The sequence below is a fragment of the Hyla sarda genome, chromosome 1, assembly GCF_029499605.1.
Source record: "Hyla sarda isolate aHylSar1 chromosome 1, aHylSar1.hap1, whole genome shotgun sequence".
Classification (NCBI taxonomy): Eukaryota; Metazoa; Chordata; class Amphibia; order Anura; family Hylidae; genus Hyla; species Hyla sarda.
In genome coordinates, this window is record NC_079189.1 from 234170039 (window position 1) to 234189291 (window position 19253).

Consider the following 19253-nt stretch of genomic DNA (forward strand, 5'->3'; position numbering starts at 1 on the left):
CGTGGAGAATGTTCTGCCTGCAACATCCTGCAGCATGACTGGTTTGGCGGTGGGTCAGTAATGGTGTGTGGTGGCATTTATTTGGGGGGAAGCACAGCCCTCCATGTGCTTGCCAGAGGTAGCCTGACTGCCATTAGGTACCGAGATGAGATCCTCAGACTCCTTGTGAGACCATATGCTGGTGCAGTTGGCCCTGTGTTCCTCCTAATGCAAGACAATGCTAGACCTCATGCGGCTGGAGTGTGTCAGCAGTTCCTGCAAGAGGAAGGCATTGATGCTATGGACTGGCCCGCCTGTTCCCTAGACCTGAATCTGAATGAGGACATCTGGGAAATCATGTCTCACTCCATTCAACGCCAGGTTGCACCACAGACTGTCCAGGAGTTGGCGGATGCTTTAGTCCAGGTCTGGGAGGACATCCCTCAGGAGACCATCTGCCACCTCATCAGGAGCATGCCACACACACTACTGAGCCTCATTTTGACTTGTTTTAAGGACATTACATCAAAGTTGGATCAGCCAGCCTGTAGTGTGGTTTTCCACTTTGATTTTGAGTGTGACTCCATATCCAGACCTCCATGGGTTGATAAATATGATTTCCATTGAAAATTTTTGTGTGATTTTGTTGTCAGCACATTCAACTATGTAAAGACAAAAGTATTTAATACGATTAGTTCATTCATTCAGATCTTGTATGTGTTAACTTAGTGTTCCCTTATTTTTTTAAGAGTGTATATATCGCTCTTTACCATGTCACTGGATTGTCTATAGTGGTTCTGAATAGCATTTATAATAGACATTCAAAGATTGTACATTACTACACATTTGGGTCTGTAAAAATGTATTTTTTTTTTATAACTACCAAGCAGGACATAGAGAACCATAATACCAGTTCAGAACCTACTAGAGTAACTTGACAAAACTTGGTGGGATTGAAAGAAAATCTAATGTGCACGCAAGTTTCCTGGCTCTACTTTACAGCTGATGTTTGATTTAAGAAGGATAAGCATGTTTGATTTTAGAGAGAAACATAAATGATCAGGGCCCAGATTTATCTGCCTGAAACCTTAATTTTCAGTTTTTTTCCCACAGTAACTAATCACAGCTTAACTTTCACTTTACCAGAGCTTGTTAAGATATGAAAGTGAAGCTGTGATTGGTTGCTGTGGAAAAAAAAAACAGACAGTTAGGGTTTGACTGATTTGATAAATCTCCCAACAGGTGTTTATGGTTGAGCTGGGAGAAATAGCAGTCTGTAACACAGTTTTTTCCGTGTGTTTACATTAAATTCTTGGTCAGTAAGTAATCCATTTGACCATAATGTACTCTAGTATCCCTAACTTTTATTAAGTGAGATGCAAACAATAGATATGAAGTGGAGATAAAACCTGAAAGAAGTCATAAGGTGATTTTAGTACATACCTGGCAGGCAGTAATGGACAGGCTTAGGAAGGATCTGTGCTTGTCTTGGGGCAAAATGGCTATGTTGTGAGATTACCATAACACTGTGGCTAGCTTTTTGTGAACTGGTATTTCCTTTTTGAGTTTTCTTCTTTGCCTACAAATCCCATAATTCAATTTGCCTCCCTCCCACACATCAGCCACCCCACCCACGCAAACAAAAATAAGCTGCATCCATTGAAAAGACCTGTGATTTTCAATCAGGGTGCCTACAGTTGTTGCATTAGTTGCAGATTTATCTCTCTCCCACCAAGTGATCGCTCCACCCATTGAAGCAGACAAGCTCCCTGTCATCATCTGACTAGTGAGTCAGGTCTCGAATGCATTGCAACCTGGGAAAAATCTGAGACAACAGTCATTTTGTATGCTGTTAAAAATAAATATTGGAGTTTAAATCACAGAAGAATTGTGAGAAAACCGTCACACACAGGTACAGACACTATATTATGAACTACACTAACTTTACAGCCCCTGTAGCATAGTCAAATAAAAAAAAAATCCTGGAATACCCATTGAAGGCTGCTCACAAAGAATACTGTTGCAGATATTACCTGAAGTCTAACTCATGGAGGTTCATAGTTGTTTCGCATGCATATTGTTACCTTCTGTAATAAGAAAAAGAAAAGAAGGGTACACAAGACTGTTCTAAAATCTGCCATGGTGTGTGTTTTAGAGGTAAATTGAATGACATTTTAAGAGTGTTTTGTTTACAGATAATACACAGTGTGTGGAATTCAAACATCCAGGATCTTTTAGAACTATTTTATTTGAAAAATAGCAGGGTACAATGTACAATCTTCTGCATATCCTATAGCTTGTTTTATCCAGTTAAACAACATTGTACTAAATGCTAAACTGTAAAAAAATCGGAGTGCCTTATTGCTATTTCCCTTAGCAAAACATAGTTAAAACTTGATCTCCAATGGAATGTACAACTTGTATCTCTCAATGTGCGCAGCTCAGAGTGAAACAGATAAATAGCTTTTTTCCCTTCTATGTCTGTTAAAATACAAAAAGCATGGTTTTGTGCAACTTAAATAAAAAGTTCGATAAAGGGTCTAGTCTTCTATTCGGATTGCTAGATGACCAGTGCCATATCCACACAAATATATTAAAATACAAATTTAATTTGGATCTGACATATTAAAGGGGTAGTCCAGTGGTGAAAAACGTATCCGCTATCCTAAGGATAGGGGATAAGTTTACGCGCGCGGGGGGGGGGGGTTGGGGGGTGGCGGGTGTTGGGGGTCCAACCGCTGGGGCCCCTGCGATCTTTCTGTATGGGCCCCGCTCCGGCTCTGCCATAGAGTTGTATTGAGGGGGCGTGTCAGCTGCTGCTTTGTGTGATGGTCAACACGTCCCCTTCCTGCGGGCTGTCAGGGAGATCACGGGGGGCCCCAGCGGTCAGACCACCCCGCAATCTGAAACTTATCCCCTATCCTTAGGATAGGGGATAAGTTTTTCACCACTGGACTACTCCTTTAAGTAGATTGTCAGCATTTACTTTCTGTATATTTGGCGAACATTGGGTTGATGTTATGTCAATAATCATTCTCTTTATCCCACAAATCAGATGGTGCTGAATATAATTTGTACGCCCCATTGACCTCTGGGAAGAAAATCGTGTCTTGCAGATTTAAAAAAGTAGATGCATATAGACACTACATCATTGATTACATTCACTCTGCGTTGGGACCTGCCTAATACATTTATGTAAATCTGAATATAAAAACAATTACTTCTCAAAGCTTTCTTGTGTAAGAAAAAGTCCTAAAATTGACATACACAGGACGTGGATAAACACATCGTGATAATGTTCATAGTTGCTTTGGATGAGCTTTTTCATTATATTGATAATGGTACTTTATTTTGGCACAATCCATGTTTTTATGCATGTTTTTGCTAATGAACTATTTAAAAAATGGCAGGTCAAGATAGGCAAAGAGTCTACTGTACAATGTCTTTGCATCTCTTATTACAGAAATCCCAGTTAAATATTATTATATATCATGCAGTCTTGTAGGAATCTGTGTAAGCATGTAAATGATGACAGATCTTTACCTAATTCCACTTAAAGTATACTGCTTTGTTCGCATTACATTCAGAAGTATGTCACATTTATCAGGTTTCACAAGTAAACACTGCTTTCATGGTACCCTGGATACTGACTATAACACATTATGGTTTTCTCATATCTCAATTACAATGAGGCAAACTAATATATAAGCAGAAACCCTCCTTAGTGGCTATAATATCACAATTCATAGTGGTTTCAGGAAACTATACATGTTTCCTATTCTTTAGTGAAAAATTATACAAATGTAGCAGAACACTAACATAAAACCATTCCAATTTGGCAATGTTAATGTTTTAAAGCCTCCATGTGATAACAGTACATTTATAACATAAAGTAAGTTCCTGGAGTGTGGCACACAATGATTCTCCATGAAATTTTCTTTTTTAGTTCTACAATCCAGGAATTCAGTGTGGAAGGTTTTAGTGAAATTTACTTTATATTTCTATATACCCTATATAGGGTATTGCCCTCTAAATAACACATTCTAACCGTAATCTTGTAAACAGTGTGTCTGGGATACTGGAAGCAACACCATTATTTTTTATGCACTTGTCTGGTGTTACAGCTCATTCCCATTTATTCTTTTTCTAATTGTGGAAAACGCCTTTGATTGAAATAATAGTGTAAAACCTCTGCCTGTGGTTCTATACTCTGCAGATCCATATGCTATACAACCTAATAAGGACAATAACACCACTTCAAAAGTACAAGTAAGAAGGAGGAATGTGTTCTCTTGTGAGACATATATTAAAGCTATCATATTTTTCCCATAGTATTTAAAATAAAATAATAAAAATATAAATATGTTTCCAGACATTGTCTAGGTGTTAAAAATGTGCTAAAGATTAATGCTTTGTGTTATCTAAGACTGTAAGGTTTATATTTAAAAAGAAGTAGCATGTAACAGTCTAAAAAAAAGTATCTACTGCTTTGAAGGGAAAGGAGCAGCACCAAATGGATCTAAATCTAATGGTTGTGATGGAGGCTGCTGGCTTTGTTGTTGTGTTACACTTTGTAACACTAGTTCAGTGAAAGGCACGGCACCAAAGTCATCAATTTTGGCATTATCACTGCTGAGATAAGCTCCATGCAATGAACTCTGCCTTGGCCTATTAACTGCTGCTGCATGATGATCTACACGGTTATCGACAAGCCCATGATGCTGAGGTTGCCTCAGATCTGGAGGATGGAAGGGCTTGGCACCAAAAGGGTCCACCATGCTTTCATCTGTTTGTAAAATGTTGTTGCGATCTTTAACATCATTAAGAGAAATGCTAATGTTTTCCTTTGAATCAGAGATAGTAAGAAATTCATTGCTACTCTGTGAGTCACGTCTCCCTCCTTTTTTGTGCCGACGGACTTTTTCTGGAGTGCGGTAATTGGGCTTGGCCGTCTTTTTTGTGCTTGATGGAGTGCCATGGTGACGCTTCCCATTGTTGTTTGCTGGCTCCTGTTTTGTACGTCTCTGACGGGATGATATTTTCTGTAGATTGCGTTGCAGCTTTACTTTTTGCTGGTTCTGTTCTCCAGCTATTTCTTCAAATGGCACCAGACCAAAAATGTCCTCTTCACTAGACATCTTTACTTCTTGACTTTTAAGAGGGTCAAAGGGTGAGCAGCCAAAGACATCCACATTACCTGGAGAAACTGAAAATGTGATCTGATAATCTTCCATCTCAAATTTTGGATTAAATGGTGCTTGAGAAAAAACATCAAATTCATCCCTCCCTTTTCCCTCTATCATATTTGGCAGAGCTTCCTTCATGCTTTCTTCTTCTGGGACATTTTGTGTATTAAGACAATAAAATGGTATAGCCCCAAATGCATCCAGCTGTGGGTTAGATGACTGTTTCACACTGTCTATCTTAAGTGCCTTAGTGGTATTTTCCATGTGTTTACTGTCAGTGGCGCATACTATTCTGTTTGGCTTCACAGTGGAATTCTTAATTTTCTTGCGGTCATAATCTGAATCTGAACTGTGCTTTTCTTCCTCCTCTTCATCTGAATCCATTAACAAAGGCCTTTGTCCAATAATTTCTTGTTCTGTGTCATTGTCCTCATGAAAGATACCTTGGTCCACATGTAAAGTTTCTTCATCCTCCGGATCATCGTCTTCACTGCTCTTAGGGGAAGGAGGGTCTGACTCAAAGTCACTTTCAGAGTCTCCACCCTCCTTTGACGCCTTTTGTGAAGACTTTAACTGGACATTTTGCTGCTGCTTTTGCTCTTTTAGAGATGCATTTTGATTTTTGGATATTTTGGAAACATCCTTCACACCTATTAGAGTGTCTGATATTTTTCCAAGAGAACCTATAATGGAAATTGAAATCAGTTAGAAATTACCAGAAACACAAATAGTAAGCAAATAAATGAGTACATTTAGTCTACTCTGCAGAAATGTGATCAATTCTGTTCACAGCATCTGAAGTATTATGGGTAGCGTACAGACACGCATCAGACTATCCATGGTGCAATTGTGTCAAGAAGACCGCCGAAGGTCTTCTCACCTGCTTTGGCTGGTTGCTGCCTTCTAGCAGACCAGAGAAGTAGATTGCAGATAATAATTATCAGTGCTATGCATATGCATAGCTCTGTTCAGTATTTGCAATCAAAAGATTGCAATAAATTGTCCACTGTGGCAACTTAAAAAGGCCAAAATGGTCTGTGTCCTTAAGGGGTTAAAGTGCAGTATTCAGACACCTAAACAATTAAGATAGCAGTAAGTGAAATTATAATAAATATCACCATGTGTGAGGGCTGATCCAATGAGAACCAGGACCTCTGTATTTCCTATGCTTTCCTGCTCAAGACATAGTTTCCTGAGGGAGAGGCTGTGACATGGTCTCAAAACACATCTAGTCAATCTGCTTAGTGACTTATATAGCTTGGCAATATTTTACTCTTTTATTGCAAGGGAAGTGCAGAGAAAAAGGTCCCGGTTCTTGGGCGCAAATCCCATTCAAATAAAAGAAATGGTGCTGCTCGAGTCCTCACACCAAACTTACATTTATTGATACAAACAAACTTATATAGCCATGTAACATAACACGCTTCAGGGCTTGTAGCGCCCCTTCCTCAGATTTGCCTATGCAAATTCATATCTGAGGAAGGGGTGCTGCAAGCCCTGAAATACATAATGTTACATGGCTGTTTGAAGGGGTATTCCAGGCAAAAACTTTTTTTTTATAGATCAACTGGCTCCGATTTTTTTACTTCTATTAAAAAAATCTTAATCCTTCCAATAGTTATTAGGTTCTGAAGTTGAGTTGCTGTTTTCTGTCTAACTGCTTTCTGATGACTCACGTCCCGGGAGCTGTCCAGCTCCTATGGGGATATTTTCCCATCATGCAAGGGATATTCTCCCATCATGCACAGCTCCCGGGACGTGACATCTTCATTGAGCATTTAGACAGAAAACTTCAGAAGCTAATAACTATTGGAAGGATTAAGATTTTTTAATAGAAGTAATTTACAAATCTGTTTAACTTTCCGGAGCCAGTTGATATATAAAAAAAAGGTTTTGCCTGGAATACCCCTTTAATCAAGAGTAGTGGATTGGTGTAGGACCGATGTTCAGAAAGCATGGGTTAAAATAGAACAGAGTATAACTTCAATCCCGCTTAAATGCCTCCCTTGGTGTCATGCCTTTAAAGAATAAAGAAATATGGCAACATCCTACCATTGGCGCGACGCTGAAAGTCTGTAATGACAAAAAAGTACGCAAATATTTCCTTCCCCGAAATTCATGCATGGTACCGATAATAGGCAATCCGGCTTTTCCTCCAGGATTGAACGATTTAGTTTTCTCTCGCTGGATTGCCGACGATAGATATAGGGTATGTCATTTACGAGAAGAGTCAGAGAATATGGGTTGGATAGATGTAATAAAAATTAGCGAACCCTGTCCATTGGGTTTTTGGCACTCTATGCAGCTTGAACACTTTTTGGCTCAACAACCAGATATAGGGTTCTATCGGGACCAAATTACAACTTTTGAAGAATTACGTGTCAGGGGATACGCCACACCCTCTCTGTAATTTATAATCGTTTCGCTGTTATGCCGCTTCTTCAGGGGGCGTCTAAGAAGAAGCGGCATAACAGCGAAACGATCGTTGGGGTTCAGGTGTAGGTATGGTTTGGCACCCTTTATTGCATATTTTTGGCAGGTATCACCCTTGTATCCTACCAGCTACCGTGGCATTTACTCCTTATATTTGCATATTTTGATGTATTTGTGTCCTACCATTGTCCTATATCTTTGTATGTCCACCAGTGCCTATTCATTCTTTGTTCCAATTTTAATATCTTTATTTTTTTATCACTAAATTGTATTAATAAAGTTGATTTTGTACATTCTATTACTTTTCTGTTTATTGTGTAAAACTGCCACTATTGCAGACTTTCAGCAGAACCATTGAAGTGAAACAGTAGCTTAACTCGCTGTGAGTTACGAATGTGTGAATGTACCTTAATGGTACAATTTCTCTGTGGATCTTCTGCATGGAGCAGTAATGATCCAAAATCAGCGCTTATGTCTGAGAAAATTTGCTATGCACATAAACGCTGTCCCACTAACTGATATCATGATAAGATTGAACATGTTCAGTCTTCCTCTGAAATCGAAAACCCTTTGGGAAGTTCTGCTGTTAAACATGTGACGTGCAGTGCAAGTCGGTATCCATGTGCGGATTCTCCATAGTGTGAACGGGCTAACAGGCTATGTAGTAACACTTAGTAGTCTGATCCTACATTTTTACTGGACCCTTACATTTGTCACCTATTTCTTGCTAAAAGATTTGGTAAGCATAAGCTACTTGTAAGATGGAAAGGTAGTATTACTGTTGAATCAGATTATACAGGGTTTGTTTATAGACTAATCATGATGCAAAAGTCTGCACAGATGCTAAAGATACAAAATGGAATGAAATATGTAATGAAGATCTATTGCTATGTTGCTTTATTTTTTATGTTAGGGATCAGTGTTATCGGCGGTTGATTGCTCAAGCCTGGATTTCCGGCTTGGAGCAATCAATCGCCGATCGGACGCGCAGGAGGCAGGTAAGGCACCCTTCTGCTGCGTCCTAGCTGATTGGGACACTGCGATTTTACCGTGATGGTCCCGATCAGCCCGATTGAGCTGCCGGGAACCTTTTACTTTCACTTTAGACGCGGCGATCAACTTTGATGGCCGCATCTAAAGAGTTAATGCTGGGAATCAGCCCGATCGGCGACATCTGGCATTAGCCACGGGTCCTGGTTGCTTATAGCAACCGAGACCCACCGGGTATGATGCGCGCTCACCTGCTGAGCAGGCGTCATACCTCAGTAGACATTCATAAACGTCCATAGGGGTTAACATAGTGGTACATTTTTGTCGTTAGTGCATCCTTTCTTGGTGAAAAATCCCAAAATGTCATGAAAATTTTTCATTTTTCTAACATTGAAACTTTCTGCTTGTAAGGAAAATGGACTTTCCAAATAAATTATATATTGATTCACATATGTTGACATCATAAAGTTGACATGTTTTAACTTTTTCAAAGACATTAGAGGGCTTCAAAGTATAGCAGCAATTTTCAAAATGTTCACAAAAAATTCTAAATCTGAATTTTTCAGGGACCAGTTAAGTTTGAAGTGGATTTGAGGGGCCTTTCTGTGAGAAATACTCCATAAATACCCCATTATAGAAACTGCACCCCTGAAAGTATTCAAAATTACATTAAGAAAGTTTGTTTACCCTTCAGGTGTTTCACATGAATAGCAGCAAAGTGAAGGAGAAAATTCAAAATCTGTTCTGGTAGAGCCATTTTTTTAGTTTTTACAAGGGGTAAAAGAAGAGAAATCCCCTAAAAAATTTGTACCCCAATTTCCCTTGAGTAAGGAAATACCTCATATGTTAATGTAAAGTGCTTTGTGGGTGCACTAGAGGGCTCAGATGGGAAGGAGCGACAATGGGATTTTGGAGAGTGAATTTTGCTGAAATGGTTTTTGGGGGGCATGTCTCATTTAGGGAAGCCCCTATGGTACCAGAACAGAGAGAAAATCCCACATGGCATAATATTTTGGAAACTACACCCCTCAAGGAATGTAACAAGGGGTCCAGTGAGCCTTAACACCCCACAGGTGTTTGACAACTTTTCGTTAGTCGGATGTGTAAATTAAGCTTTTTATTTTTTCACAAAAATGCAGTTTTTTCCCCAAATTTTTCATTTTTACAACCGGTAATAGGAGAAAATGTCCCCAAAATTTGTAATCCCATTTCTTCTGAGTATGGAAATACCTCATGTGTGGACGTCAAGTGCTCTGCGGGCAAACTACAATGCTCAGAAGAGACGGAGTCACATTTGGTTTTTGGAAACCAAATTTTTCTGAAATCGTTTTTGGGGGGCATGTCGCATTTAAGAAGCCCCTATGGTGCCAGAACAGCAAAAACAAACACATGGCATACTATTCTGGAAACTACACCCCTCAAGGAATTTACCAAGGGATACAGTGAGTCTTAACACCCCACAGGTGTTTGATGACTTTTCGTTAAAGTCGGATGTATAGATGGAACTTTGTTTTTTTTTCACAAAAATGCTGGTTTTTCCCCAAATTTTACAAGGGGAATTGGAGAAAATTCCCCCCAAAATTTGTAACACTATTTCTTCTGAGTATGGAAATACGCCATATGTGGATGTAAAGTGCTCTGTGGGTGAACTACAATGTTCAGAAGAGAAACGCCATTGAGCTTTTGGAGAGAGAATTTGTTTGGAATGGAAGTTGGGGGCCATGTGCGTTTACAAAGCCCCCATGGTGCCACAATAGTGGACCCCCCCCACATGTGAGCCCATTTTGGAAACTACACCCCTCACAGAATTTAATAAGGGGTGCAAAGAACATTTACATCCCACTGGAGTTTGACAGATCTTTGGAACAGTAGGTTGTGCAAATGAAAAATTACATTGTCCTTACTCAGAAGAAATGGGGTTACACATTTTGGAGGGCTATTTTCCTATTTTCCCTTGTGAAAATGAAAAATATAGGGTAACACCAGCATTTTTTTTTTTCATTTTCCCATCCAACGTTAACGAAAATTCGTCAAACACCTGTGGTGTAAAGGCTCACTATACCCCTTGTTACATTCCGTGAGGGGTGTAGTTTCCAAAATGGGGTCACATGTGGGTATTCATTTTTTTTGCATTTATGTCATAATCACTGTAAAATCAGCCACCCCTGTGCAAATTACCAATTTAGGCCTCAAATGTACATAATGCGCTCTCACTCCTGAGCCCTGTTGTGCACCCGCAGAGCATTTTACGCCCACATAATGGGTATTTTTGTACTCAGGAAAAATTATGATAACAATTTTTTTCCCCTTTACCTCTTGTGAGTAAGTATGGGGCAACACCAGCATGTTAGAGTAAAAAAATAATTTTAAGGTAAAAGGAGAAAAAGCCCACCAAAATTTGACACAAGCTGACAATGGGAGGATTTTTCCTCCAGCTGTGAGCCCTGCGCTCACAGCTGTCAATCAATTGTGTCCATGACATAGGTGATGATGCATGGACATCAGCACTAGTATGTGTCCAAGCAGACCAGTTGTTTGGCTTTTTCAGTATAAAATACTGAAAATGTTTTAATGAAAGCAATTGAAACCTATTGGTTTTGCATGCTTTACAACATATCAAAAGTTTTTGTATCTGACAGTGCCCATTTAAGGCCCGGGGAGTCCCCAAGAGGTTAAGGGGTAATCTAGCAAAAAACTCTTTTTTTTTTCTCGTACAAAGGTGTCTAGGCTGTGTGATAACATAAAAACAAGCTGTGCTTCCTTCCCCTGCAGCCTCTTTATCATGGTGTCCAGTCTCCAGTGAACTTTGCCTCCTGGTGTTACAGACAGTATGTCACTTTGTTGCTCACCCAATCATTGGCTTAAGCGGGGGAAATTTTTTTGAATAAAAAAAAATAGCTGAATGATCGCTTTAATCTCCTTTAACCCCTTAAAGACCAGACCAATTTTGGACTTAAATGGGCACTGTCATGAAAACAAAAAATTGATATGTTGTAGTACTTAAGTACTACAACATATCTCTTATATAGTTTCATTAAAAAAAGTGATTTTAAAACAGTTTAAAATCACTTTTAAATTCGGCCACTAGGGGTCGCGCTCCTAGTGGCCGAATGCATTCAGCATTGACGTCACCACTGAATTTCGACTCGTTGAAGCCTGGCAACGAGTCGAAATACAATCACTGCTGTGCTCGCTTCCGCCTGTCAATCAGACAGGCGGGAGCGAGCGCTTTGAAGGAAGAGGACGCGCGCAGGCTCGGGGACAAGGTAAAGTATTATGTTCACTGCATTATGTATACATGTATTATGTATATGTTCAAGTATTATGGGGGGAGAGCTAAGAAAAAATTTAATAATGGAGGAAAGGGGGATTGTGTAACAGTGACAACTGTCACCTGCCTCAGGCAGAGCCTGATCGGCTTCCGTAGTCAGAGGCCGTTTGGAGGCAGGGCTGGTGCAAGGATTTTTGCCACCCTAGGCAAAAGCTAATTTGCCACCCCCTTGACTACACCCATTGGCTCTGCCCTTTGACACCCCCCACCTTACTACTGGGGTGACACACTGTAACAAACCTCCTTTGCATGTAATCTCATTACTACTGGGGTGATGCACTGTAATGAACCTCCTCATGTAATCACTTTACAACTTGGGTGACACACTGTAACAAACCTCCTCCTCATGTAATATTCTTACTACTGGGGTGATTCACTGTAACAAACCCCCTCCTCATGTAATTCCATTACTACTGGGGTGACACACTGTAACAAACCTTCTTATGTAATCTCCTAACTAATGGTGTGACAGACTGTAACAAACCTCCTCCTCATGTAATGTATCTAAATAGGAGAGCAGCGTTTGTGTATCTCGGTCTCTTCCATAGAGTTACATGAAGAGGCATGTCAGCCACCCCTTCGTGCCGTTGCTCTCAATCTGGGCATTGGGAGTAGCCGGATGTCGGGCAGTATAGGGGATACGTTCAACCACTGACCCCCCCCCCCCGCCTTTTAGCCTCCGATAGGGGCACAGTCTCTGTATCCAGGGGATCTTTTGCGTCTGGCATTCTCAAAATCTCACTTGTTTTGTACTTCCTGAAACTAAGTGCAAGTAGCCTGCAAGGTGTGAAAATAAAGCAGTGTTTCCCAACCTTTTTTTTACCTTTGGGAGACACCACAGAATTTTTTTTCCTCCTTTTTTACGCCTGGGTATCCATGCTGAATAATTTTCTACAAAAAAATTACCAAAAAGTAGCAATTTACAATATCTATATATCTCTGTTAAAATCAGAAAAGGATAATTCCGCAGCACACAGGATAAAGTGCAAAAAAAATAGCATGCTGTGAAAACACTTTTTAATATGGAATAAACCACCTATTTTGTATGCACTTTATCCTGTGTGCTGCGGAATTATCCTTTTTTTTATTGTATCGATGGTGAGCTCTTGACCACAGCTCCAGATCTGCGTGCACCGACATCACTCCTTCTACAAGCCTGGTGTGCTGTTCTTTCTCCCTATTATATATCTCTGTTAGCTATGTAAATTCAGTGCTGTTATATCCAGTGACTCATAGGTGATGTCTTCTATAATTGGAGTCGTTCACTTTCCCTTTTCTTCTCCATCTGGCCTAGACCGCCATGATGATTTCTTCCAGCATAATCTCCTTTTTTTTGAAGGATTTGCCAGACAAACATCTAAAGCTCCACACTTTTCTTGCATCCTTCTTCTTCTCTTTTCCCCACCTATAGAGTCGCAAACAGTAATAATTTCACAATTTGGTGTCATGCACAGTTAAATGGGCAGGTAAGTGGGTTGGTGGAGAGGGGTAAGTCAGTTGAGGAGGAGTCGGTAGGTTGCTACAGTAGGTAGTTTTCCCCATTAGGTGGATGTTCCCCTTTATGTAGGTGCTTCCAATATGTAAGGAACCAGATTAAGCCGCAAAACAGTTACGTTACTTTCAGCAAACTCCGCTTTCGCTGATGTGCCTTGCTTGTTCTGCAGGCAGCCAACCCTTTTGATGGGCGCAATAAAGTAAAGTGTTTTAATAGGTGAGTGTCAATGATATATTTTTTCTACAGTGTTTCAATACATAAATACTTTTTTTCTATGGTCAATGTGCAAACGTATTCCCAGGATTTTCTGCCCTCTATATGTACGGCTATATTCTTGTTGTCGTTACTTCGGGGAACTTATCAGTAATTCCTCCCAGTTTTTTTTTTGTTTTGTTTTTTTTACACTTGGGCCCCCACTATGTAGTTTCTCTTATAAAGCTGGCTTCCCCCAGTAGGTAGTTTCCCCCAGTATGCTGGAAGTGTTTCCCTGTAAGCAGTTTGCCAACTGCATGTAGGACCCCTTTTAGGTAGTTTACATCTGTACTATAGACCCCTCTTCCCATAAGTAGCATTCAGGCATTTAGGACCCCCTTAAGGTAGTTCCCCCCCCCCGCCCCCAAAGGTAGTTTGCACCCTATAAAAGTTAAACAAAAAAAAACTAAATTACTTTGCACCCCTGCATTCACTGCCGACTTTTGCTCTCTCTTCTAGGCTGAAGGCATCATGAAGAGACTGGCTGCATTCACCATCATGCCTGAAGCCTAGAAAAGGTTGAAGTTTAAGATGCACTAGTACACCTGTAGCGGGGCTAAGCCACAGACTTCCTAGCACCTTCAGTCACCATTTTTCCCACTGGAGCACCCCAGTTGGGAACCACTGGACTAATATTAACATTAATGTGCACTTCGCAGTGGAGCACATCCCATGTCACAGTGCTTTAAAAAGGTCTGCTGACCTGGGCAAGCATCCACCAAATAATTTCTTTCCAAAACCATCAATGTCAGTAAATGTGGAGAGCTTCGTTCCCTGGCTAAAGCAGTTTTCAGATAAGCAATTAGAATTTTGATTGACAATGTTTCCCTTGTTTGAATGGAGCTGTGGTCGAGCATGCATGCTGCCACTCACTGCTTTTCAAACTGTAAGACACAGGAGCCGGCATTTATCATTGTGTTTACCCTTTTTTCCATCTATATTTGGTGCTATTTTGGTGCAAGTGTCCTTTTTTTGTGCCTAAATATATATATATATATATATATATATATATATATATATATATATATATAATTATAGATGGGTTTTATGAACTGCGCCTTTTTGTGCAAAGGCACAAAAAAGGCGCAAAGACCACCGAAAAGTCTCTAAAACTACACTAGACCAGACTTAGCTTAGCTTTTTGGCAAAAGAGAGAAATTTCGGAAAATGTGACCTCCACAAAATTTATCAAATGCTCTGTGACCATTTAATAAAGTTGGTGCTCCTACACATTACCAGCAAACAAAAAAAAAGGTGTAAAAAATGCTTCACTTACACCTACGATGAGGAATGTTCTCGTCGTGGGAAGCAGCAGCAGCCGATTTTCTTCAATGATATGCCTTGATATGTAAGTGTTGTGCCTTGATAATGCATAGCCGTTCCAGGGGAGCACGTTACTTACTCAAGCCTAAGATACAATCCTTTTCTGGTGATCCCACACAAGGAAGAGCTTTGTGTTTTTGTGTTTTCTTTTTCTGTGCTGGGCATTAATGCAAAGCAGAGACTTCACAGCAGAAACTGCACTAATAATGCCAGCCCTGTATTATGTTTACAATATCTGAGGTTAGAAGGGGTAAAGGACCTGCAATGAAATCCTAGTTACATAACCATGGATTCACAGGTCCTGCACCCACAAAACAGAGCAGTGGGAGTCTGGAGACCATGGCCGGCATTTATCATTGTAGGTGTAAGTGAAGCAATTTTCTACACCTTTTTTTTGTGTGCTGGTAATGTGTAGGAGCACCAAATTTATTAACTGGTCACAGAGCATTTCATAAATTTTGTGCAGGTCACATTTTCTGAAAATTCTCTCTTCACATTCACCAAAAAGTCTCGACTGGTGTAGTTTTAGAGACTTTTCAGTGGCTTTGCGCCTTTTTAGCACATTTTCACAAAACCCATCCATATCATGTGTATTGCCAAAATCAGTGGATTGGAACTCAAAATCAGCAGAAATGTGTAAACCAAAAGGCCCAAAAAAGGCACAAATGAACCCTGATTGCGCCTATTTTTGCGCCTTTTGTAGACACAAAAAAACAGTCTAAAGACAATGATAAATGTCGGCCTATAAGTGAGCTGATGCAGAGGCAAGACTCTCCCTCCTCCAACATTGTGGATGAGTGGGTTGGGGAGAAAGGGTAAATTCTGAATTGCTGCATTGTGGTATTTTATGCCACACTGTATTTTGTTAAGCACTGCCAAAAAAGTATTGGCTATTTGATACCAATGGAGAGGTATTTTGTACTGCACTGTGATATTTGTGTAGCGTTGTTGGAGTGGTATTTTATGCTGCATAGTGGCACTGCAGGAGAGGTATTTCATGATACAGTGGAGTTTTTAAAGGATAACTCTGGGATGTAAAAACTTATCCCCTATCCTAAGGATAGGGGATAAGTGTTAGTTTGCAGGGGGTCCGACCGCTGGGCCCCCCCCCCCCCCAACCCTGCATGTAACGACATGCCACTTCCGGAATGGCACCCTGCATGTAACGACATGCCACTTCCATGCAGTTCTATTGTGGAGCTGGAGATTGCCAAAAGCAGCGCTCTGGCTCTCCCATAGAACTACATGGAGGGGGCATGTCGGCCGCCGCTTCGTGCGGTGGTCGACCCACCCCATTCATACTGAGAATCGGGGAACGGTTGGGAGATCGCGGGGGGCCACAGCAGTCGGACCCCCCATGATCTAACACATATCCCCTATCCTTATGATAGGGGATACGTTTTTACATCCCAGAGTTATCCTTTAACCCCTTAAGGACCTAGGCCTTTTTGGCCAGGGTTATTTTCATTTTTTGCACTTTAATTTTCCTCCTCCCCTTCTAAAAATCATAATGCTTTAAATTTTGCACCTACAGTACAATATATTGCACCTACAATATAAGGGCTTGCTTTTTGTGTCACCAATTGTACTTTGTAATGACATCAATCATTTTATAACAAAATCTACGGCGAAAAAAATATATATATATTTGTGGGGTGAAATTGAGAAAAAAAATTTGGGGGCTTCCGTTGCTATGTAATGTACTTTTTTTTTGTAAAAATTACACCTTATCTTTATTCTATAGGTCCATATGGTTACAAGGATACCCAATTTATTTAGGTTTTATTTTATTTTACCACTTTAAAAAAATAACTTATTATAACTGACCCCTTTAACTTTATTTTTCCGCATACAGGGCTATATGAGGACAATTTTTTGCGCTGTAATCTGTAGTTTTTATCGGTACCATTTTTATTTTGATGGGACTTTTTGATTGCTTTTTATTATTTTTTATGAAAAGGTAAATGAACTGATCAAAAGGGGGCTATAACATGCAATCTAACGATTGCATACACAGTTCATTGCTATGTCACAGCATAGCAATGATTAGAGTTATCGGTGCTCTGCTGCTCTACCTGCCATGGCTGGCCAGAGCGCCTCAGAGCATCGATCGGGACCCGCAATTTTGCCCCACCGTTAACCCTGCATTTTAGACGCTGCAATCAAATTTGATCACAACATCTAAAGGTTAATGCTAGGCATCGGCCCGATTGGCAATGCCTGCCGTTAACTGTGGGTCCTGGCTGCTGATAGCAGTTGGATGAGCATGCTTAAACCTTGGGGTTTGTTTACACAGTAAAGCTGACAAGTTTTCTTCAATCTGTGGATCAATACAGTTAAAATGATACCCATTTTCACATACTTTTCTATTATTCTCCTACTTTGATGAAAACACTTTAACAAAATCAGTGAGTTTAAATTGCCCTATTCTGACCTCCTGTAACTTTCTAATGTTTTTGTATTTAGGGATGTCTTCATGGTAGATTCGCATATGACCCTATTGAAAATATGGGAAGACAGGGCAGTGGGATTTTATAAGACCTTATAGGGTACAATTTTTTGGTTGATAATTAATAAAGGTAAAGTTGTATTTTCAGAGGAATTTCACTGTTATTTTCCCTGTGCTACTGGGAAATTGGTCCCTTGTTCTGCCCTTGGTCTGCATATCACAGGGATGGATGAGGGCTCTTTTTTTTGCACTGTGATCTGTAGCTTTTATCGGTAACACTTTTGCACACATGTGACTTTTTGCTCATTTTAATTCCTTTTTTTCTGGGATGTGATGCAACTGAAATTCAGCATTTTTGGATTTTTTTTTATGTTTTATGCCATTCACTGTATGGGATCATTAACATTATACTTTGACCTTTCTGCACATGGCAATACCAAATATGTTAATTTATTTTTTTCATTTTTATTTTATAAAATAATATAAGAGGTAATTCATTTGTTTTTGGTGGAGGGGCATAGCATGATACAATGTTATCTGTGATCTGCTTCTCTGGTCTGTTAAAAGGCAGACCAGAGGCGACAATCGCAGGAGCCACCAGGGAGCCAGTAAGAGGAGCTCCAGCAGCCATATTTGCTCATCGGACCCCCTGCGATTGCATCGGGGGTGGTCCGATATTAGTATTAATCACGAAATCTGAAAAGTTAATGGCGGGAATCCGCAATCGCGGATGTCTGCCATTACCCAAATGCTATCAGCTGCTCCTGTGCTTGCTTCATAACAGGGACTTGTACGTCCTGGTGCGCCAAGTAGCAGGCAGCCAGGGTGTATAGGTAAACCCAAAGGGTACATTCACACTGAGAAAATTAGCGAGGAAAAGTCCCATGCTAAATTGATGAGGATCTTCTGCACGGTGAACACAAGAAAGCCAAAGAGAAGTGTTATCTAATCTTTTCATGCTGACAAAGCAGTTTGCTCTTGTTCTGACTTGAATATCATTATTATTCACTTGAGTAGTAATGATATGATGTGAAGTGCAGCACCATGCAGATAATGTTTTAGATGTAGAAAAGTATGGTGAACATGTTATTTCTTTTCCCTTGATTTTTTTTTTTTCCCCCAGAGAATTCCTAGATACATTTGGCTTGCTAACAGTAAATTGTAATACTTGGACAGAATAAGAATGCTAGGAGTAGAATAGAATATAATGCAACTTATGCCTCTAGCATGAGGTTTTTATTGCAGACATGCTTACCTGTGGAGAGTACGGAGGCCAGTTTGTTTTGGGGGATGATGTTTTGGGGGAACTGTGCACCAATTTGGGTAAAATCATCCATCATGTTGGTGACCTATGTCAATGCCTTAAGTTTGCGTACATAGTATATGGCTCATCTAGTTTAATGTGGCAGGGCTTCATTTTCCAATGTTATAAGGTATGTAAATGTTTTGAGAGGGCGTATCTATAAAATGTTTCTAAAATGCTTATACCTTGACAAAATAGAGCAAGTTAAAAAGTTACAAAAATAAATGAATGTGCTGTATTACTTTTATGGGCACCACAAACTCAACTCAAGTAAGGATCCTAAATTATAAAGATAGGAATTGTCACTAACAATCCTACGGTAAATAATTGCCTTCCTGTTTTCTGTACACAAAAACCTTAAAGGAAAACTGTCAGCCTGTTCACCCACACTAAACTTAATACACTCTGTTATAGTATGGGGGAACAGGACTCCAACAAGGGGTCACTTACTTAAATATGTCCAGTAGGTCCCGAGTTATGTTCTCCAGAAGATCCTCTGCTGAATTCTGTGA

General features: G+C 40.1%; 2 protein-coding genes across 7 annotated transcripts in view; one reads left to right on the forward strand and one right to left on the reverse strand.

The window, feature by feature from the left end:
• Positions 1 to 19253, forward strand: part of PAQR3 (progestin and adipoQ receptor family member 3) — a 75740-nt gene that overhangs the window by 55320 nt on the left and 1167 nt on the right. Inside the window, exon 9 of one of the 2 annotated variants that reach the window (XR_008891907.1) lies at positions 13584 to 13602. The exons of the other annotated variant lie outside the window; for it this stretch is intronic. The gene's annotated coding sequence lies outside the window, so the exon portion shown is untranslated. Of the gene's footprint in view, positions 1 to 13583; positions 13603 to 19253 lie in introns of those variants that run through there. 2 annotated transcript variants of the gene reach the window in all.
• Positions 2086 to 19253, reverse strand: part of BMP2K (BMP2 inducible kinase) — a 213696-nt gene continuing 196528 nt past the window's right edge. For 3 of the 5 annotated variants that reach the window (XM_056568953.1, XM_056568951.1, XM_056568952.1), the window contains exon 16: positions 2086 to 5848. In XM_056568953.1, coding sequence (XP_056424928.1) covers positions 4461 to 5848 — 1388 coding nt within the window. In that variant the 3' untranslated portion in view covers positions 2086 to 4460. The remainder of the gene's footprint in view (positions 5849 to 19253) is intronic. The other 2 variants (XM_056568950.1, XM_056568949.1) reach the window with 1 other exon arrangement.